General features: G+C 38.8%; 1 protein-coding gene across 9 annotated transcripts in view; it reads right to left on the bottom strand.

Annotated features, from left to right (window-relative positions):
* MEIS2 (Meis homeobox 2) overlaps nucleotides 1-24190 on the bottom strand; it is a 210657-nt gene that overhangs the window by 145125 nt on the left and 41342 nt on the right. For all 9 annotated transcript variants that reach the window (XM_003816707.5, XM_003816708.6, XM_008969808.4 and 6 more), the window contains one exon: nucleotides 1165-1310. In XM_003816707.5, the coding sequence (XP_003816755.1) occupies nucleotides 1165-1310 (146 nt within the window). The remainder of the gene's footprint in view (nucleotides 1-1164; nucleotides 1311-24190) is intronic.

Below are 24190 nucleotides of genomic sequence, written 5' to 3' on the forward strand. Positions count from 1 at the left end.
GACACCACAGGCCAGATCGATACACCTTAGTTTGCTACTAATGTCCTTACATCAAAATGGCCGATTTAGGAATGTGAATCTATCACTTTTCCCTCCCCACCACTGCTCCACCCCTTGCCCTTTGTAGCTCTGCAAGAAGAGCAGATCAGCAGCCACCACCATAAATAAAAGTGGAACCTTGTCCTGGACCCATGACACTGTAACTAATGTCATTCAGCATGGCAACACACAAGTTGGATAATCAAAGAAGACCTTCAGCTTTCAATGTGCTACTCTATTTTTAAGTATTAGCCTAAATAGAATGGCCTGAAAACAATATTATAGCAAGAAGCAACCTCTGAAATTTTTACTGGTTTCCCAGAATTTCCAAATGAACAGTAAAATATAAGTATGCCTAGTTTCTCTATAAAAATATATTGTAATTTTTTTGTCATGAGAGTCTTAGAGTCAACAGTATGTATCCACACATAGGAGGATTGCAAACAGGAAGATAAAGATAAATTGTTACTTTTAAAATGTGTCACATAGTAAAACTGTTTCCAGAAGTGAACGTGGTTAGCTTTTAAGATAATGGACTTGAGCAGCTAAAAAAAGAATCTTTAATGTCCACCATGCAAACAAAGGCATTACAGCACCTATAACCCTTCTGAATTTGTCATATAAATACATGACATATTTGTAAACTGCTTCAGCAATTAAAGCTGCACCTGATATTGTGAGCTTGGACATGCATGTGGCAAGGTGCTTTTTTTTTTTTTTTTGCCTCCTAGAGGAGACAGCTTTCGTTAATAGTGTAATCAGCAACGTTTATGGATTTCTGAGCTCCTTACAGCCATTTCCCTTGGTTGCTGTTGCAGTATCCGAAGTTGCTCTCATACTTTTAGCATAAATAACAAATTTACTTATATATGCTGTTTAGGGTCTTAGATCATTTTAAATAAAGTCCATTCCCAGCTTCTTAAAACAAAAACCTGCTACTTTCTAGAGGGTGCTCTTTGGATGGTAATAGTTGATGAAAAAAAAAAACCTTAACTAGTCTGTTAGTCATCAGATTTCAAGAATAAGAAAATAGGCACCTTAGTTTAAAAAAAATCTGTATGAGACCGTATAACTTGCTAGCAAAACAACAAAAACTATTTTTTTTTCTCTTTCATCTTGACTTACTGTGAGATGCTGGAAGAGCCATGCTCTCATGATATTTGTTGCTACTTTGGGGAAAATGCCTCTTTTCTTCTGGCGTTTTTTGTCCTTATCCGGATCATCATCGTCACCTGTACCAGGTGAAGCTACACTGTTGTCTAAACCATCCCCTAGTAGAAAGAAATAAAAATACATTAGAGAAAACATCGCAAGGGTGCCAACAACAAGTGCAGCTAATGATGAGCTCAGCTAAGCTTGTTGAAAGAAATCCATTAAGCGAGTATATTCTCTTTCATTAAAGTATAATTGGAGACACAAATATGTAAAAGACAAAATTAAACCAGGCCTCTTCAAATGTTAATTTTGTGTGTCTCACACTTGCCCATATCATTAATTCAATTATAATTGTGCACTTGACACAGTGCAGTAGCTCTTTGTCAATTATGGAATCCAATGTGGGAAAACCGCCATCAGAAAACCCATTCAGTGGAAACGCATCCCCATGCCCAGAGTGAACACATACTGTAGGGTAATCAAGTTAAATGTTCTGTAGTCTATATATTCTAGGCTGCCTGCATAGGTGACAGTAACTGTGTCGCTGTTCATTGCACATAACGCACTGCCTGCTCAGCCCCTCCTAGAGCTGTCACCTCCTAAGCACGCACATTCGCACACTTCTCATATGACCCTGCACTCGGCATTTGCATGACATGAAAACTTTTAGCTCTCTGCACCACTGATCATTATCATGAAAAAAAAAAAGATACACATCAAGGTAGGGTGCTCACTTAATCAGAAGTTTCTATCAACATCTTTGTCTTCTGTGCTTTTCTCTGGCATTAATTGTGCATTAGCAAAAATCATTTACTTTTAACAGTCATAGTTATTTTTTCTTGCCCTCCGGCAAAAATGCCTTGAAAGCCTGCCTGGAGGGCATCTAAATTATGTATCTGAAAAACTCTTCTGGCAAGGCATTGCAGGACCCCTACTTTCTTAAAATTCATACGAGCACGTCTTCCTGTTTTTGGGAAGGCATCAATCAAGAGCAGCAATATATGCCATATCCCTACATTAATATTTGAACTAATAACTTTAAAAAAAGGAAAGAAACAAGATCCGACTTGTGGCATAATCAAATGCAAAATAAATGAAGAATACGGGGACAGCACTGGGGCTTTATAGATGGCTGTGTTTTCCTTGCACATCATTAGCCTGGAGCCACACGAAAGAGGAAAACAGAGAAGTGGAGAGTTTATGCTCCCTGCTGGTGTTTAAGAAGCCAGGGTCCTGGAAGGACATCTGGGAATTGCACTGAGATGGGGGTTTTTGTAATTTAAGAATAGACATTCATTAGCAGTAAATGCCATAAATCCCATGCTAAGTAAAAACCTTGTCCAAGAAAGCCTAAAACAATAAACTCTGTGCTCAATGTAGCCTGAGCTGGATGCTCTGCAGCTTTCTGAGGAATACTAGAGATCCATCAGCTCATTCCCAGAGCTGCTCCCTCCTCTCGGACTATGCTACAGCACAGCCATCCTGCCCACTGGGCCACTTGCCTTCTAACTTCCGGGTCTGCTCTGTGGGCTTCCCTGTACCTGTTCTTTTCCTTTCTTGCCAAAAAACCCTCAACTTTCTTTGACTAGAGAAGCAGAAAAGCCACAGCAAAGAGCTGGCAGATTAATTTTATTGACATTTCCATTTTCACTGCAATGCGATACCCTCCATCACATGGAAGAGATGACCCTCACTATTTACAGACTGACAGGCCACTTCATTACAACCACCCTGCCCCAAGGCAAAGCAGCTCCCTTCCATCTGCCCAAACACTAGAGCATGACCCCGAAGTTGCTGTTCTCTTTTTCTTTGCCTTCTGTTATGATAAGAAAAAAGGGACCCCATATAGTCAAAGACCGAATCAGTATACAGTGAAACAAAAGGCATTTGACTCTTTCAATACTGGGTATACAGTCTAGTTTTCATCTGTCACCCTCCCTGCACACCCATGTACACCGGAGTGTCGCCTGGACAAGGAGACACACACACATACATGCACACCCAAGCTCGTGCAGGGACACGTGCACATGCTTTCCACCATGCCAAGGAACTGCTGCAAGGCAAATTCTCACCCACACTAATGGCTTCTGACTGCTCCTTGGCAACCCTAGCATTTTAACCTGGGTGGATGTGCTCTCCAAAATACAGACACTGGAGCGATCTCATCAGCTGTTCATGTGACACAGATGGAGAGTGGCTATTAGGAGCCAGGCAGTGGGCCTTGGGGATCTGAGGTGCTGTTCTGTAGCCTGAGGCAATTTTGAAAAGCAGTACCCGGAGATGAGGAAAAAAAATCCACACTGCAAGTGCAAGTTTGAAGTCAGTCAGTCTGTCTGTCTACCTACCATGGATAAAGATATCTTTGTGTGTAATATGAAATCTATGTAGGCTATCTGAATGTACATTTCAGATAATGTATGTATGGAATAACTCTTCCTTCAATGTCTTCCAAATATAAAAACACACTCTGTAAACAATGCCTGTGTGTATATATTTCTTTCTAAGCACATATGGTTTCTGTGTATATGTTTAAGCTGAAATTGTCAGGATTTTGTTAAAATCTCATTTAGCTTTTTTTTGATAGATTTTTGAATGCACTTATTTTCAAAGGTTAATGGCTTAATTGAAGGAAGTTCAACGAAAAAAGTCATTTGCCTTTTTAACCCAATCAATGACCTTAAAAATGAGAGACAGCATTTCCACAGTGCATCTTTTCTTTCTTAAAAGCAAAGAGGGCTGGTAACACCTTCGAACTATATGATTCACTATATTTAGTGCAAGAAAAAATATAGCTAGATTGAGCATCCTTTGATGACTGACTTAAACTGGAGAAGACAGGAGCATCACATAAATTTTAATATAAAGCAACCCGTTGTATATAAATGTAAAATATTTGAATTTAGATCCAGTGTAACAAATAATTATAAACAATAATGTGTCTAGTTTTGTATTAATGACTACATACTAGACACAAAATTTTAAACTAATATATGTTTATACCTCTATAAAAAGAGGAATTTTCCTCTCCCAAACACAACAATAAATACAATTGTTTTTTCCTCCAATGGACTGTGGACCAACTCCAGCACAGAGAACTAACAACAGCATAATGAAAATTTTTGAAAGACAACTGCGTGAACTGCAACCTAAAATAAAATTTTGCAGCTGATGCTAGAGTTAGTAACTCAACATGGATATTGGCTTTTTTTTTTGTTTTAAGGCTGTGTGTGTGTGTGTGTGTGTGTGGTTGTGTGTATAAGATAGTTGGCAATCCTTGGCACATGTGCCAAATGAGTTTATGTGCTGAAAAAGGTATGTATACCAGCACAAATGCACGTGCCAAATGAGGTAAGGAGATAGCATCTGAAGTTAGGATTCAAAATTGTGGAATCCTTGAGGGCAGTAACTGTTTCTTGCTTATCTTTTGATTATGAGAAGATACCTCCATGCCTGACTCAGAACAGATAACCAGTGATTGTCGGTTGGGTGAGTAAATGACTGAACTTATCAATGAGCTTATGCAAGGGCCCTCCCCACTTTTTGCCAACCCCCACGGTGGGGCAACTGCACACATTATATACCTAAAGGGTGAAGGTCTTGTTCCTCTGGAATAGCTGAGTGGGTTACGTATGTGCACACAGTAACTTCTAAACATGCCAGGAACAGAGCTTCTTTGAAGAGCTGAGTACCCACAGGGCTTTTTTGCAGAGCTAAACCAAACGCCATTCCATCAGCATTGCCACCTCTGATGATGAAAGGCTATATAAAGAAATACTGGGCATGCTTCTTTTGAAAGGTTGCTAATCCCTTGACCAAGGGCATAGTCTAAGTTTTGGGTAAACACACTCAAAATAAATGTGCATTAGTGAAACATATTGTGTGTGACCATGGAAAGGAAGACTCAAGGCCTGTGGACAGATAAATCGGAAGTGGATTAAATGATCAGAGGAGATTGTTAAAAACACAGGTCCCCAGGCCTCATCCCAGACCTACTGATTCAAAATGTCCTAGGGCGGGAAAAAGGAATTTGTAATTTCAACAATTCCTTGGGTTTGCTTATGCAATCACAGTAGCACTGGTGCTTTAACTGGCTTTGGGAAGCCACTGACTACATTATCTAAATTGAAATGAGATGCAGCCTCAGGAACAGGTAGGTAATTAAAATCCTACTTTACTCCCATGAATGAGGTTAGCAGCCACAGTGAGTAACTGCAATCTGGCCTGGGCCTTATTCACTGTGGGAAAGCCATGGTGTTCTAAATCCCCATCCTAGTCTTCTGGTAGTAAGGGTTAAACAGAAAGAAAGAAGCTATAGAACGTTGGCTCTGTGCATTGGCACTAGCTAAAAAATTGTGAGAAATGCAAATTCTCAGTCTTAGCTGAGACCTACTGAATCTGAAACTCTAGGTGTGGGGCCCTGTTAATCATCCCTGCAGGTGGGTCTGATGCCCACTCTAGCTCGAGAACCACTGCCATAAAGCACAGAGAACATCCCCTTGGTTTGCTGTCCTCCTTTGTTGTTGTCTGAAGGCCTGAATCTAATCCCTGGGTCCTCCTCCTGTCTTTAGACTCTGAAGCATTTTGAGAGCATCTCTAGCTGGATTTACACCTATGCTCTCAAGGAAGTCACGCATGCTTTCCTTAGCTGAGCAGATTATGCTCAGAACACGACATTGCTCTGGTAGGTAGCTCCAGCATACACCTACTTAAAAGAGCAATAATGAGAGTGTCTAACTGCAGGAAGCTAAATCCTGGGATACCATCGGCATCTGGGTGTGGGCAAATATCCATATCCATAGTTGTGTATCCACTGAATCAAGGAAGGACATCGGCACACTATGAGAGGATCCTCAGATGATTGATTCTAAATTCTAGTTCTAGAATTGATTCTAAATTCTAAGTTCTAGACCAGGCTTAATAGTTAAATATGTTCATACAAAATATATGTGCACCTGGGATTACAAAAAGATTTTAAAAAAGCTTAAAAAAAAGAAAAGAAAATTCTCATTCATAAAATTCATGGTCATAAAAACTACCTAGGCAGGCTTGGCATGGTGGCTCATGCCTGTAATCCCAGCACTTTGAGAGGCCTGTTTGGGAGGATTGCTAGAGCTTGGGAGTTTGAGACCAACCTGGGCAACATAGTGAGACCCTCTCTCTACAAAAAATTAGCCAGGCATGGTGGTGAGCACCGCAGATTGAGGTGGGAGGATGGCTTGATCCCAAGAGTTCGAGGCTGCAGTGGGCAGTGATTGCACCACTGCACTCTCGCCTGGGCAGCGGAGTAAGACCCTATCTCAAAAAGAAAGGAAAAAGTCAACCATCCAGGCAAAAAGATTCATCTTTTGGCATATTGCTTTATTCCATTTAGCCAAAAATCTTTATTTTGAATATCAAGCACATGATTTGGAATGAAAAAATGATAAAAGCAGTGATGATGTGCTATGATGAGTCTGATACCACAGGGATGTGGCCTTCTTTCTCCTTGTCTTATCAGAAAAACATTGCAACAACCAAGACAGTCCTAGTCCAACTTCTTCTACTTACCCCATCCCCGCCAAAACTGACATTTACCATTGAGGAAACTGAAGCCAGGAGATTAAATCCTTGCCCAAGATGCCACAGCTACACATGGTCAAGGATAAATTGGAGTCCAGGCATGGCAACTTCAAGTCAGTGCTACCACCACTGGTATTCTCACATTAACATTGTAAATTATCTTTTACTTTTCAAAGCATCACCTTGTCTGAACACTGTTATCAATGGCAGATCCAAACAATGCTTGATTCTATAGGAAAAGGTCTAAGCACAGAGAACAGATTAGTTCTGGGGCCCTGGGGTTGGGACTGAGCTAGACCTGGTCCAAGTTGGCTTCAAATAGAAATGTGCTAACTCTTCTCCAGAAGTCAGCCAGTTCCTGCAAGAGCTTTAACTATATTTGAGACTCAGAATTTTCATAACTTGTTTAACACAGTCCAAGTGAAGACTCTGACATGGAGAGCACCGGACTGACCCTCAGAGTCCAGAGATGCTACCAATATTTGAGCCTACTGTCCATGAAGTAGGATCTCATGGGCTTTGATGTCATCACTGTGCAGTACTATTAAAAACTTCATAGAACTGTGATTACAACGATATATTCACATCCTTTAAAGTCACTTTTTAAATGATAGAATAATGCTTCTGTGACATTTGGCACACTGTCAAACAAACACCTAAAACTGACCTCTCAGCCATGTCTCTTCAGAGAAATAAGACAAATTAATATGTATTTGGTTAACAGTACTGGTACTTCTTTTAGGGAACTTGTGGTACATTATTTAATTCTCATTTCTCCCTAGTTCTAGACCAGGTTTAATAGTTAAATATGTTCATACAAAATATATGTCAAGGAAATAAAGAATGATAGCTCATCTGGAGGAACAAGACTTTTTTTCTGTCTCTTTTTGTAGCAATAAAAATTTACCATATTCATTAACATTTTCATTTTGCACAATGTAAGTTCACTAATTTTATATATACACAAACATAGGTAGACAGATATCAATATTGATATCTTCCAGACAACCCATTTCCAGGAAGTAGGTATACTTATGAATATAAAGATACTTATATGTGTTATATGCTATTTTAAACCTAAATTTATGTAAATTAAATTGTCACTATTTAAAATACTTCAATTTGTGCACAATTATTGAAATATATTTGTAGATGAACTTAATGTTTTTGCCTATAGTCGGATACATATATACATTTACATATGCAAATTTCTATAGTTTGTAGGTGTTTTCAGTAACCAGTTCTCTATCTCTAGAACACCGTCCCCTCTTTTTTTTTTTTTTTTTGAGATGGAGTCCTACTCGCTCTGTTGCCAGGCTGGAGTGCAGTGGCGCAACCTTGGCTCACCGCAACTTCCACCTCCCTGGTTCAAGCGATTCTCCTGCTTCAGCCTCCCGAGTAGCTAGGATTACAGGCGCGTGCCACCACGCCCAGTTAATTTTTGTATTTTTAGTAGAGACGGGGTTTCACCATGTTGGCCAGGATGGTCTGGATGTCTTGACCTCATGATCTGCCCACCTCGGCCTCCCAAAGTGCTGTGATTACAGGCGTGAGCCACTGTGCCTGGCCCGTCTCTTCTTTATCCACACTGTTGTCACTTTCATTATGATCATTACCACAAGTAACTTCCATTGGGCACTTGCAATGTTCCAATCCTTATTTAATCTTCACAACAAATGAATAAAACCATCTCCATTCTACAGATAAGAAAACTGAGACTCAAAGAAATTAGATGACTTGTCAAAGGCCACACAGAAAGTGTCCTCCAAAGCCCATTCTCACCTCCTCTATTCCTTTCCTCAAGCTGCTGGGAGAAGAAGATGTGAAGGGTGAAGCTAAATTCTGGATTTGCCCTCTCTGCTAAAGAAATAAATGCCAAAAGAGAGGCCCTGTATGTTCACATTTATGTCCTAGAGAGACATGGGATGACAGTACACTTAAAATTAAATATGAACCGAGAAACAAGCATCTCATAATTTTTGCACAGATGAGTGTATCCAATATGAGCCTACCCTTTATCTACAGGCTTATGATTATTTCCTGTGGATCTAAAGCTCAAATTAAATATGATTTTGAAGCAGAAACATCTGCTGAATTTTAAAGACTTTTCTGAGCCAAGGGATCTTTCAAGATTCCATACCTTTAATCCTTCCTGTTGGCCTTGAATGCCCTTTCTCTTCATTTTTCTTTCCTCCTTTCCCATTCTTCTTTACTAGCAAACTCCTATTGAACCTTTAAAACTTAGTGAAAAAGGAATCTCCTTCATAAAGCTTTCCCCAGCTCCCATTAACAGAGCTAGTGTGCTATGCTCTCTACTTCTTCAACAGTTTGTTCTTACCTCTGTTATTTACTTTTCTTCTTGCAATTTATCTGTTTACTAGTTTGTCTGTGAGCTTTTGCTAGTTTGTCTGTCTGTGAGCTTTTGCGTTTCTGATTCCCAAGCCCTGAGAAAGAGTAAACACTCAAATGTTAGTGAAATGTACAGTTTGATAGCAAGAGCCTCTAGATATATTAATTAGAACCTGATGAGAACAAATCTGCTTTGAAGAAAGCGCCCAGGAAAGAGATTCCCTGGCTTCTAGTAGTCACCAAGCCTTAGGTTCCCTCCCTCCACTCTCCCTGCCCTATCGGCACTAGGTTATCACCCACCCAGTGTTTCACTGTGTGCATATATGCAGAGATGATGTGAGACACATGTCATACACTGCTTATAGAAATGGTGCTCCATCTCAACTCTGCCCTATTCCAACAGGGAAGAGAGAGTGCTAGGAGAGAGGGAACTGCCCACTGCCCAGCTTGTTTGGGTTATTCAGAAACATTACAGTTAAAAATGAAGTATAATGTAGCAATGGAACTGCAACACATGGTATTTTATGGACTAATTTTCCGTCATCACTTATTTATGCCCTTTTCCTCTTAAATATAGTACTTTGAAAACAGGATTACAACACACTAAGAGCCAAAAGGTATTTTCTTTCAGCGGTTGTCAGGGACTACCTTCCAGGAGTTTAATTTAGGGCACCCCACTGAGAAACCTGCATCAGGATTTCAAATGAGATTAAAAAGAAGAAGAAGAAGAAGAAGCTTTTGCCTAATTCTGCTTTAGAATACAGCCTTGCAAAACTTGCTTTCCAAAAACCATCAGCAAAGTAAATTTTTTCCTACATGCAATTTACCTTTTTTTCACATCAGATCAGTTGAGGGGAGGGGGCTGTAGACCCAGAAACATGGGGAGGATGAGGGGCCAGCAGTGAGACCTGCTAATTACTGATCTCTTTTACTCTCCTGCTGTGCTTAACTGTCCGGACATGTTAAAGTGAAATTTTTCTGTGATTTTTCAAGTGACTAGTTCATGGCCCGCTAGCATGGAGGGAAGCAGAAGAGATGAAATGCTTTCGTTTACATGCAACATTTACTAACTGTGTGGGTTTTCCGACATTAAAGAGAGGACAGTGACCCAGGCCACCTTTTTCACACTCAAAAGAGCACTGAAAAAACAAGTCTTCATCGGCTTACCTCAGGCTTCCCTGGTCCTGAACACCCTCCCCCCGGGGTATGAGCAGAAAGGGAAAAAAAGAGGGGATTTTATGCTCCTTTCTCTTCAACTTTTCAGGCGGTATAAGCAGCATTTAGCAAATTCAGCCCCAAATGGCTCCAAATGCTCAGAGCTGCAGGGGCTCATTCTTTGTTATCCTCCCTCTATTTACACAGGATTTACGCAGGCTCTCCACTGAAGAGACCGAAAGCACTTCCATTCTCACTGGCTTGGCCAGCCCAGACTGTGGCTGCTGCAGCTCCACTCTGGCCTGTGATGGGAGATTTCTACAACCTGGAGAAGGCAACAAACTGCTCACTAACTCAGTGATCCCGAGACAACCTGGCTGGTACAGGCAGCTGCAAAGCAGACAGGCCTGCAGAGATGAGCTAACCTTCCAGAAGAGAAAGGAAAACCCAGCCAAGGCTGTGCAAATGTGCGTCCAGAGACAAATAACATGCACTTTAAAATATGCATCTATATGATATAATGGAAAGTGGTGGGTGAAAAAAAAAATTCAGACTGCAGCTTGGATGAAAACCACTTCACCCACTGGTTGGAAAAATAAAGTGTAAAAACAGACAGATGGACACATATGTAAATGTGGCTGTGTTTTAGGCTTTAGCTGGCAATGTGAGTGTCGTAGTATAGTTTTGCACGCCTGTATTTTCCATATCATGTTGAATCCTGTTAACTGTTGAACAGAAACATCCTCATACTGGTCCTTGACCAAATCAGTCCCCTCAATTTACCCGTTAGGAACCAAAAAATGGCTTTGTTTATTGACTGGAACAGTCTAATCCTTTATAGCAGAAGAGAATGAAAGCTTCCAACACTTTTAGCCTATTCTTCACTAAATGTGGTTATTCTTGTTTAAAAAAATATATATATATATTTAATTCATTGTCATTTGAAATATATATATATTTTACTTACCAATTTTAAAATATTTAAGAAAGGATATCTGTTCTCCTAAGTCTCCCATTGAATTCTCTAAAGGATACTGACTGACCCTAGTAGAAAAGTACATTCCTCTGCCATTATAATTCAGCAGATTGCTTAATCTCTGTGGTGCAGGATAAAAGAATGTACTTGTTACTCAGTTACCTGATAAGCACATATAAAAGTACAGAGTATGTTCTGAAGTTATTCACAGTACATCATAATAAAGCTCTTCTGGGCACTCTAATGATTCATTTTTAGTGATCTCTCAAATGCCCTTTTCCACAGTTAACACTCACATTTTATTAAGGTAGAAAGCAGGGACAAATGTCCACTCAAGTCCCAGCTCTCAAATTTGACTCAACTTGCACTACACTACCTAGAGCTAAAGCTTTTTTTAATGTTCTGTTCACCTCCCTAGAGTGGCATTTCAGCTAACAGAGTTCACAATCCTTCAGCCCTAAACACAGAAGGCTGCTATCTTCAAGTCATCCTAGGAATGTGCCAGATACCATCATTTCCCTCCTGTGATACAAAGAACCAGAAAGAGAGAGAGACCAAGAGAAGACCAACCTGATCAAGTTACCAAGAGCCCAGAATGCCCCTCTCAGGAGGTTAATCTTTGAACCGGTAAATGTTATAATTAGGAGCCTTGAAGTTGGGCTGAGGCTGGCCATTGAAATAAAGACCCTAAAAGAGAAAGTATGAATGGATCCCATCTCTTTCACCTAATAGTTTGACACAAGGGTCATGGTTTTTATGGAAAATCATACAAAAATGAGTTGTTATGATATATGAGTCTCATTCTCACATCTCCTACAGAAGAAAAAAGGTGGTCGGAGGGATGTGTCTTCCCAATTTCACTTAGCTACGTTTCAGTACAAATTGTGAAAATTATGCAAATAACAATTTTGGCACCTTTGCTAGAGGAAAACATTATTAAATTATGCTCTAAGTATTTTGTCTGCTTTAGTAATTACTCTCATGTAACTGTAAATATAAATAGCTGTTATTCTGTTTAAATTTTTAATCATGCAAAATATTGTCACACAAAATGTCCTTCTGTTGCAGTCTAACTGGGATTTTCTTTTTTAAAATATCCATATTTAACTGAAGTGGACTATTTTTAGCGTTGTGAAGTGTTTTAGTAAAGATAGCTGGCTAACATCTCTGAATCAACAGGTCTTTCAAGGAAAGATATGGCCTTTATATTTGCAAAAAGAATTTCCTACAAAAGGCCGTTTATATAAAACACATTTTTAACATTTTAAACTAAAACTAGAATATAATTAGTCTGCTTCCAAAAATGTATTAACTACATCAAACCTATACTATATGTTTTAGTATAGATCAATAATAACTATAGGATTTTCTAAGTTATTGTCTCTTTTATCATACTTTAATATTAAATGAAACATTAAATGTCAGCTAAGTATTTATCAATAATAAAATTTGTTGGAAGAAATAACAAAAAAGCAAAGTTCTATCTGTAACAGAAATTATTTAATTCCATTTTTAAGAGTCCTTACTTCATTATCAAATTTGCTATCTAAAACAAAAATAAGACAATACATTTTTATAACATAAAATGGTTGATCAGTTTTAATTCCTAAGATGATATTGCTCTGTGAATTTATATCAGCAGATATAATTTCAAAGAGCAGAACAACAAAAACGAAGGTTTTTTGAATATTTCTTCCACTTTGCCAACTATTGTAAAATGAAAACAAAAGAATATTTTAATAAAAGTGTAACTTCGAAACTTTGAAAGTTAGTGTGAAAAAAACCCACAATAACTCTTTATCTTAAAAGATAGCCGTCTCTATAATAATAATGTTAACTAAGATAACTAGTTAGAGATATGTATCAACATGCCCTTTATGAAGTTTTTAGGAAGCTAGTGATAGTTACCTATAGAAAAAATGAACAATAGTATTATGGAGTTGATGACTGGTTTTAGGTGAATACTTTTTAAACCATTAACACACCAAATTTGGAACATATTTGTTAGCTATTAGAAAACTATATTTTGAACATTTTTTCAAAGAACATTTTCATACAATAGAGTTTCCTAATCAAACTTTGAATTTTTGTTTAAGAAGTTATAAATTAAATTGCTAGCACTTTAAAAGTAAAGTGATGCATTCAGATATTCCATTATGATGATTGCTTTAAATAAATGTAGTGCCATTATTTGAGACCAAGCAGATATGTTTTTGTAATAGAATGCAAATGAATATCTACAACATACACATAATAGCCCTAGAGAAACGAATACTGTGGCTGCTTAATAAGAATAATCTAGGATAGCACAAGTTGATCATTCTTCATATAGCCTATACAGTAAAGAACAGCAGACACTGAGGCCCTATAAAGTACATGGAAAATGGAAAATGACTGCTAATGGGTGTGAGGTTTCTTTTGGGGTGATGAAAATGTCCTAAAATCGGCTGTGTTGATGAGTGAACAACTTTGTGAATATATTAAAACCACTGAATTATAAGCTTTTAAGGGATGAATTGCATAATATGTGAATTATATCTCAATAAAGTTGTGGTTTTGCTTTTTTTGTTTTTGGTTTTGTTTTTGTTTTTGTTTGGAGACAGAGTCTCACTCTGTCTCCCAGGCCGGAGTGTAGTGGCTCAATCTCGGCTCATCGCAACCTCCACCTCTTGGGTTCAAGCAATTCTTGTGCCTCAGCCTCCCGAGTAGCTGGGACTACAGGTGTGCGCCACCATGCCTGGCTAATTTTTTGTATTTTTAGTACAGATGGGGCTTCATCACGATGGTCATGCTGGTCTCGAACTCCTGAGCTCAGGCAATTCATGCACCTCGGCTCCCAATGTGCTGGAATTACAGGCGTGAGCCACCGCACCTGGCCTTTTTTTTTTTTTTTAAGACCAGATTTTGGCCTCCCACTACAAATAAGCATGCTGGAAGAAATGTAAAAGCCTAGTAGTTGAACTTGAAGGTATCCATAATTTTTTCCGAATTGCTTCAAACAATGTGATTTCAAGGCCACTTACTAATCTTGTCTTAGCACCTTGTGTATGGACAAATATATGTACTTGAAAACATTTGCAATAGATATTATGCTGTTTATATTACAAAGATATGCATTATAGAATGTATTACAAAGATATGCATTATAGAACGTATATTGACTTTCATACTAAAATTAATCCTTCTCCACTCTCAATTCTATTGCATCACAGCAGAACCCTAGCCCAAATATTTGCTCTTCCAAGGCTTACATTAACACTAAGAACTCCAGAATACTTCCACAAACAGATACACACACACACATCCCACATCCCATGCCTACATTTCTACCCAATTATTGAAAGCTCCTTCAAGTCAAAAACCATATCTCTTTTTCTCATATTCTTAGAACTTCATATATGTTATGGGTATAGTTTGTGCCTAGGCTTTTATTAAGTGAATGGACGGAGGGCTCTCTTATTTCTTGGAATATGATTTTATGCCTTGTGGGTTTATATCTAAAATTTGGAAACAGAAACTATCTAGAATGTTTGTCTCTAAGAGGTGTAAATTGGCCATAGAGTTGACGTGTCATAAATTTCAAAGGCATTAACTTGTAAGATACACTCCACGGAAGAAGCAACTTTATTGAAACAGACAATAGAGAACAGGGGCCCTAAATTAGGAAGAGTATCCGACATACTTTTCTAAATATCTGACATTTTTCTATTTCTCTGGGCAGTTGTACTACTTTGTTTGTACACTGGAGACTGGCTTCTGATGCAGTCCTTGTCCCTCCACCCTGCCCCTCCACTCCCTCCTCACATAAACACAGAAGCACGTACTCATGGGGGGAAATGGTGATGTGATGGAAGAAGCATGAGTTTTGGAATAAAACAGATCTTGCGTTGAGTTTTCAGATCTATTTCTTATTTATATTTGTTAAGACTAGTCAAAGTGAAAGAGTGTGAGTGAAGAAGAAATGAAGAAACCTGTGACTGGTTTTAATCAGTTAGTTGTAAACACCACTGCACTTGGACCAGCCCCAGATCTATTCCTTACTGGTTGAGTATGACCTCAGTCAAAAGATTAACCCTCTGAACCTCAGTTTCCTCATCTGTGAAACGGGAAAAATTACATATACCTGACAGGTTAACCATAAAAATTAAATGAAATCATGCGAGAAAGAGCTATTACTTATATTGTGTCCCCACTTTGTACCCAATGCTTTATACTTATTAACAAACTTAAGGACTTCATACACAACATCTAGCCTCATGTAGTACCTGAAATAGCAAAGGTGCATCAATAAATGTTAGTTATTTCTTTTCTTAAAACAAACCAGTTTGAATGGATAAACAAACTGTGGTATATCCACACACTGAAATACTACTCAGCAACAGAAAGGAATAAACTACTGATAACCCCAGCATGCTACATTTTGAAATCATGCTAAATGGAGAAAGCCACAACGCAAAAGGCCACATACTGTATGATTTCAAATATATTAAATTCTAGAAAATGCAAACTTATACATAATGACCAAAGGCAGATCAGTGGTTACTTGAGGACATATATAGAGGGAGGGAGTGATTAAAAGGAGTGTAAGGAAATTTTGGCGTAATGATGGAATGGTGTAGTATCTTGATTACGGTGCTGGTCTCATGAGTGTATACAACTGCCAAAACTTATTAAATTGTACACTTTAAATGGGTGCAATTTTTGTATGTAAATTATACCTCAGTAAAGTTCATAAAAATAATAAGCAAAGTATAGTTAAATCATCAAAAACCTGTTATTTGGCATAAAACACATTTTGGTGGAAAGTACAGCATTCAATACAGAGATGCTGTAGTGGGAATTCTCCCAGTAACTGCAGCAAAGTTCTGGATGATTTGGGGCAGCATTTGAAGGAAGCTGTGAGGAAAAGCTCAACATGATATTTATGAATGTGTTGATTTATATAATTTTCTTTAACTTCATAAAGACCTAAGGTGGGTGGTCAGAACACACTTGGCAGATTTTACAAAAAATATCTCCATTGTTCAAATGTCATTATAAGATATATTGTTAACGAAGAACTAACCAAGTTGCAAAAAAAAAAAAAAAAATACCGATAATAACTTTGAAAGATAATAAAAGTAATTCTTAATAAATTGCTTTTTAAAACTTTCAGGAAATTCAGTCTTAACCCATTCCTTCTAAGTAAAATATCTCACAACACACTGGAGATCTTAGACAATTTCAGAGGAAAGCCACATCATTCATGAAAGACTGAGCACTCTCAAGATTAAGAATTAATGGAAAATACAGAAATAATATTAGCCCTTGCCAGCCTGCTCCATGCCTTCAGATAAATCCCTGAATCCACCATATAAGGATGAAATGGAAGTAACATTTGTGGACTGTCTACTACATGCCAGTTTCGGCAGGCTGTATCTCAACCACAGGACAGTTCAGAGTTTGGTAGTGTAATTCCTATTTAATATAAGCAGAAACTGAAGCCGGACAGGTTAAGAAACTCGCCTAAAGTCATGTGGCTAGTTGGTAATGCAGCTGGGTCTTGAACTCTAAATCCTGAACTCAAGTCCATGCTCTCTACTCACCACACAGACTCTATTCTTACACAGAAATGGAATTCATATTTTTAAAGGGTGGGTAAGAGGTGGGGCAAACAATGCCTTATGGCTTTGAACCTGGATAAGCAGTCACTTACTATTGGCCAATTATGGCCAAGTGATCCATCTGACTTTTGAGATGTGTGATATTTGGCACATATTAGATAATCGATAAAGGTTAGTTCCATTCCATTCTCTTTTTCCTTCCTTCTTTCACTTATTCGAAAGACCCATTCACATAAGAAAAATGAAAATAGAGTCACCGCTGGTTGAAAAACACATTTGCTTTATAAAAATGTCTTCTTCCTTATTCTTCTGAAACTCATATCTCAAAACGGCACAAAAGCAAAGGGTCACGTGTGCTACTATTAAGTGGGAAACATTTTCATACCTGATTGTCATCCATCTTTTTCTCCTAGAAAGGTGAGGAGCTGAAAGCCATGTAATTATTAGTTTGCCAAGACATATCCCCATTCTGCCATGAAGAAAGACAACTCGAAGGGCACCAACACGGCTTTATTCAGATCCTGTTAGCTAATAAAACAGGAACTGTAAAGGTTTTTGTTTGATAGGAAAAGTTGTTCAACCTTTTCCCAGGAAAGAAAGGAAGGGGTTTGCTTTCTCAGTAGGTTTATTCATATACCTGTGGTAAACCAGCCTATGAGAGAAGTAACATCTTTGCTGTAAGATCAGACCTAAGAGCTACCAATCAAATAGCAGTCCAACCTTAATATGCTGATACAGCAAATTTCCGGATCTTGATCACACTAGGCTAGGGAGTCATTCTTCTCAGTGATAAAGTTGGCGAATGCACTCTTGAGAAGATAACAAATTAAAAACCGGCTGACTCGACACCATTTGAGTGAGGAATTCACCGCTGACCCAGTAGAACACAATTTCTACCACCAGTCAGTAATCACTGGAGAGGGGCCAACTTCACTTCATAGCTGTAAAACTATTCCTAACAGAGGGTCTTGGCACACTTAAAACATAACTGTCCGATTTACCTTATGCACATCTACTGAAGTTGGTAATGACTTCCTCAACTATTTATATTCTGAGTCATACTGTGTGTGAAGGTTCAAAGATTCTCAAGCAAATTTCCCAAAACTGCTGTATTATTTGGGAGAAAAAATTCTCCCAAAAGTGCTGTATTATTTAAATGATAAAAAATGTGAAAACAACTATATAACCAAGAGAACGTTTTCATTTTGAAAATATATTTTAAAATCTATAGAATTTCCACTAAAATATCTAGTTTTTCTATATATATGATGGGAAATGAAGTTGATATCCTCTATACATCAACCACAAGACATGATAGGAAGATAACTATTGGATTAGTTATTGTGAGACTTATGTTCTAAACTTTGAAACATGTGATCTTGGATAAAAATGCCTCATATCTATATAATAATTTTTCAGCTGTCAAATAATTCTTTTCAATTATTGATTACCACAACCAAGTGTAGGGGCATAGACTGTTATCCGCATTTAACAGATAAAGCGAGTGAGGTCAAAGTTTTCCTAACTTCTTGCCTTGCCTGTAGCACTTTCCATTACTTATGGCGTATGATAATATTAGGCTGAACCAGCTGAAATCACTAATATTTGACTTTTTGATCTACCAAAATGGCAATTCCATAAAGCATTATTTCCAGCTTTACTAGCAATTGTAATAAGGCTTTTCTTTTGCTTTTTCTATTTTTCAATTTGCTTGTTTTTTATGTCTAGCCTCACTCTCACAATCTCCCTCAATTACATTCTCTTTCTGTATTGACCAGATGAAAAAGATAAAGTAGAAATAAATTCTAAAAATGGAAGCCCTAACCTATGAGAGGCCAGTGATTTTACACACAGAAAACTTGCCAATGAAAAATCAGGAGGTGGGGAGACTTTGCATGTTTTTAATTGTGTTTTGTTTTGTTTTGTTTTGTTTTTTGAGACAGGATCTCTGTTGCCCAGGCTGGACTGCCGTGGAATGATCACGGCTTACCACAGCCTCAACTTCCCAGGCTTAAGCGACCCTCCCACCTCAGCCCCCTGAATAGCTGGGACTACAGGCATGTGCCACCACACCCAGCAGATTTTTAAAATGTTTCTGTAGCGATGGCGTCTCCCTATATTGCCCAGGCTTGTCTCCAACTTGTGAGCTCAAGCGATCCTCCTGTCTCAGCCTCCCAAAGTGCTAAGATTATAGGCTGAGCCACCGTGCCCAGCATAACTTTGTGTGTTTTTAAAGAGGGATGTAGAAAGAAGCCTGTTTGTGATATTTAGAAAAAGGAAGTATTCCTGTCAATTCTAATTTCAAATTTCAACAGCAGTAATTAGCATTGAGAAATGATTAGCGTACATTCTATTATATGCCGCTGGAGAAATTTTCACTCTAAGTGTTTTCTAGAATAACGACAGCATTAATACAAAATAATATTTATTGAGCACTTACTCTCTTCCAGACACTCTGCTAAACACTTTATATGAATTCCTTTGTTTAATTCTCATCATCCTATGAGGGTTGACATTTTCCACTTGAAGAAACTAAGGCTTAGAGAGGTGGAGCAATTTGCCCAAGGTCTTATAGGTAACAGTGCAGAAACAGGGATGACACCAATTGACTGCATCCTATGATGGCTATCTCTGAGAGCTCAGAGTCCATCTGTCCAGAATTTCCCATTCTCCTATAAAACCTCATAACATTTCTATACCCTATTGAGTAATTCATGCCAAGATTTTGTGGTTGATCAACTTAAGACAATAGGAAATATACATTCGACTATGAACGTAAGCATCCTGGGGACAGGCACTGGGGTTTTCCTATCCCTCCTTACTCCTAGCACATAGAACAGTGCCTGGCACATCATAGGCACTGATGAAATACTTGTTAGAAATAAAATAAATATAATTCTTCCCTGTGTGTGTGTGTTTTTCCCCCCACTTCCTAGAGCCTCACTTTCAACTGTTTTCCTCATGAGAATGTGGAGAGCTCTCAACATTAAACAACATTACTCGACTTCGGAAACCTTCCACCACTGCCACAGCCACCACCACCTTCAACCTTGCTGTAAGCAGTAAAATTGATTCATCTCACTGACAAAAATGTGATAAAAGAACGCCAACCACAGAGGTGGAGAAACCACTCCTTCTCCTTGAACAAATGCTGCTTTCTGATGCCCCTGATTGCTTTTCTTTTCTCGCTAAGGTTCACTAAGTACTGAAAGCTCGGCCCTGGTGAATATGGGTCAGGTTTGTAATGCAACAACTCCACCCCTTTCATTACCATGGAATCAGTTAACAATCCTGCTAGTTCTACCACAAAAAATAAAGTAATTGGTCCCAGTGGTTATTTAGGTGATGCGGAAGTCTTAAAAACACTATTATCTCCCGTAGTGATTTGCTAGCCTTTCCATACTCCAAGCAGCACATTGGGACTTCTAAATTACATACCATAATTGACATAAAATATCTGTCCCATCAGTGAATATCTTTATTAGCATCAAAATCACTCACAACTAGTGTTCCTCAATGTTATTAAACATAACTTGTTCTAGGTGTTGCTTTACTAATTAGTCAGGATGAGCCCGAGGAAGAAAATCTGGGTCATGTTAAATTAATTGGAATGAGCATGAAAATTAGCAGAGCAAACTGCATCAATTTTCTATAGAGAGTCTTTCTTCATGTTGAGAATAAAAATGGATATTATGAGGCATTAACCAAACTGCCTTCTGTGACTGCCAAGAGGTGTGTTACAGTAGCCCAAAATATCATGCTCGCAGATTTTCAGAAGTTAATGAGACATTTCCAGGAATGGTAAATACATGGTGTTAAAATGGGTGTGCCTCTGATGGGAAAATGCCAAGTCATTTCATGTTTATTCAGGCATAACAAGCTCTTCAAAATGAGCATAATTTAAGAGGTGAATAGTGCAAAGAGGGCTAACATTCAACTAATTTTCCTTCAGAAAGAAAAGATTAAATTGAACAAAAAAAATGAATTAAGAGGTTTACAAATCAACAAGTCAGCCACCAGGACGGCAGCTTCGCCTGAGCACCGGCTCGGCAGCCCCCGCCAGAAAGTTTTCGAAACATGTCCCGAAGGCAGGGAACAAAGCGAGCAGAACTGATTACAGCCCCGCTCACTGCCTTGTGTCTCAACTCTGTTTGGCTTCCTAATGAGCTCACTAAAAACCTAATTCATCTCCCATAACCCTCCTCAGCCCTCCTTGAAATCCACCATTATGGAAATTATAGATGAAACATTTCCAGGCTGGGTTCAAACCAGTGTGTCTTCAACAGGCGGGGGCCCTGACCCCCACCCTGGGCACAATGGAGCAGGGTCCAGCTCCGAACCGCTCCCGCGGCAGCTTCCAGAATAAAGAGGCCGAGCTAGGTTAAGACTCTTTCTCAGGGTGACAATGATTTCCGCCTTAACGCCCTCCCTCCCATGAATGTGGGAATTTCGTGGGTTCCACAGTACATAAAATACAAATTGTAATGCAGAAGAGGAGAAATGAGTTGTACTAATGACAAATAGCTGAAACAGGCTAATGTGAATTCCCAGCCTGTTCATGAGGAAACTCCCCGGGTTCCTCATTACATGGAGTCAAATCCTCACGGCACCTAGCCTGTAACTGGAAGATTACCGAATTGATGGATCCTTAGTTTAAAATGCAGCTGTTTTATTCTGCTTTAGTAATTAATTCTTTTTCCAATACTCTATTGATTAAGCGTAGACCCTGATAAAGTTCAAACTGAGAAGAATCTCTCGTGGCGTCCTTAGTTGCTCGGGAGAGTCAATGAAAACTTCCTACAATTCCACCTGCCTCCTCAGAGTGCTGATCCAATGAACAGAACAGTTTTTTTCTCATAAATTAGTCAGGCCATGTGGAGCTGTATTAGCTGATCGTTGCTTTTGTCTCTCTACTTGCTGACTTGCTTTTCAGTTTTGCTGGCCTTTGTGCTGTCACACACAAAGTCGGAGTGCAGCTGCCATTCTGAACCCAAACCAAGGTAAAGAACAATTCATACAAACTACATTTTTTCCCCCATTTTCTAAAGCGGCAACTCCCTGAGCAGTACAGGGCTCAATGGGGCCTCCTGGGACCCAACTAGCTGAGAAATCAGTGCCAAAGCATGCAGACATATTGTGGAACTGAACAAATAAATAAATAAATAAATAAAGTAACCTATTTTTTTCAAGGCTTTACTAGGCTTTTTTGTCTTTTTTCCCCCCCGGTAGAGTTTGTGCTACCCTATTTTCAGCAATGTTAAGCTCTCTATTTTGTTTTCACAGAGAACATCACAGAATGACAGACGACAGGGTAAAGAGAGTAATCAAGAAGCCGAGGCTTGTATCCTGTGCTGGTCAGGTGGCATCAGAGAGTTAGAGAACACCTATTAACCACACGGGCGTGGAGTGTAACCATATATAAATGGCCATTATAAACACAATGGTATTTAGTAACAAGAGGAATCACCAACATGGTGCTTCTTTTCAAAGGGTCACATGTACCGGGGATCAATGTTGGTGAGTAAAACAAGCACGATAACAGAAAGTTTCTCAGGTTACAGCCCTGTACAATGGATTTTTGTTCCTACGAAGATCATCGCTACTGGGAATGCTTCTACAGCAATGGACTCATTCTTTTCTCCCTACTCCCCCCACACCCACCTAAGGCCCCCAAAGGAACGTGCATGGGCTTAATTCCCTGCCTGAAAACAGGTCAAGATGTGGGTTCCAGCCCACGAGCTGGTAGGGAGAACAACTGATTTCTCAAGTCACTTGCAACACACATTTATAGGATAACTCATATTATTTTTCACTCTATTACACAGGGTGGGAGTAATAGTAAAGGTCTGGAAGAATTTTAGGAAACGCTCTCAAGTTTTTATCGTCTGATACTACAGTCAAAGCGAAAACCAAGCTAGATCCTGTGAGCAGAGAAGCTGGGGCCGTTTTCAACGTTCTCTCCTGGGCCAGGGCTGAGAGTACATTCCCACCTTCACAGCATTCCTTCCTAGGTCAAAAGGTCATCTCTCACAGACGTCTCCGGCAGACACTCAGTTGTCAAAAGGTTGTATCATGTGATCTGTGCAGTCACCACTAACAGAGCTCTTTCCTCAGTGGGCAACAAACTTTGCAGGTCTAAATGATTTCTGCATTAAAAATGTGTTTTCCTCTTTCTATTACCACTTGTCTCTTTAATTTCAAAACAATGAGGACAGCAGTGGCACCAAATTCATCAGCAAAGGCTCCACAGATCACCTGGGTCAAGATTCCACCACTTTTACTGGGCATATTATGAGGAAAAATAACTGCCAGAGGACATGTTGATTTCCTGCATTTCCAAAGAAAACAGAGGTGACCCTTTTCCAGGGGATTTCTTTCAAAAGGAAAACCCCATTTTTAAAGCAAACATACATATTTTGAATAAATACAAAATTACAAATAGAAAAAAATGATCTAAAAGACTGTTCTGTAAGAATCATTAAAAAATTAAGATAACTTTTTGATTAACGCATATATTCACTTGTATTTAAATGACCAACAATCTACATAGTTTATGACAAGGTACAAAAACAAAAACGAGGAGATAAGTTTATTTGCCCAGTGCCCAGAACTGATGCAAAGTTTGCCCTCAGTGATCTGTAACACACAAAAGGTCCCAGTTACTAGGGGAGCAGACTGCTTTTTTATTTTTTTAATTTCCTGCTGCCCAGATGAATAATATAACAATTTTCTCATTGTCGTGGATTGTTATTTAGAGCAGCTTGAAGCTCTCACATGCAATCCAGAATGAGTCATTTATTTCTAGAAGGGAGTCAAACGAGTCTATCAACATTGCTTCTATTTATAAATTATATATTTAAGAGTAAAGTAAAATAGTCATGGCTGACATGTTACATATGGGAGATAAAGAATTACAGGCTCTTTCAAATTATTTGGCCTAGTACTAAGCAATAGAAGCTAAGGACACTGATAATTTCTGTACAGCTAAGCATTACGTGCATTTGTTTATTCAAAAAAGCTTAATTAAATAGCCTCAGAAATGGGATCCAAGTTATTACATGTCTTTAGGATACTGAGGCTTGCAGATAAATAAAATTTTCCTAAGTGTACTGCCTTCTTCTTTTTTTTTTTTAATTAAAAAATGTACTTTTAGGCAAGGTGTGATGGCTTATGCCTGTGATCCCAGCACTTCGGAAGGCTGAGGTGGGTGAATCAGTTGAGGCCAGGAGTTAGAGACCAGCCTGGTCGACACAACGAAACTCCATCTCTACTAAAAATACAAACATAAATTAGCTGGGTGTGGTGGCACACGCCTGTGGTCCCAGCTACTCAGGAGGCTGAGGCAAGAGAATCG

The sequence above is a fragment of the Pan paniscus genome, chromosome 16, assembly GCF_029289425.2.
Source record: "Pan paniscus chromosome 16, NHGRI_mPanPan1-v2.0_pri, whole genome shotgun sequence".
NCBI lineage: Eukaryota > Metazoa > Chordata > Mammalia > Primates > Hominidae > Pan > Pan paniscus.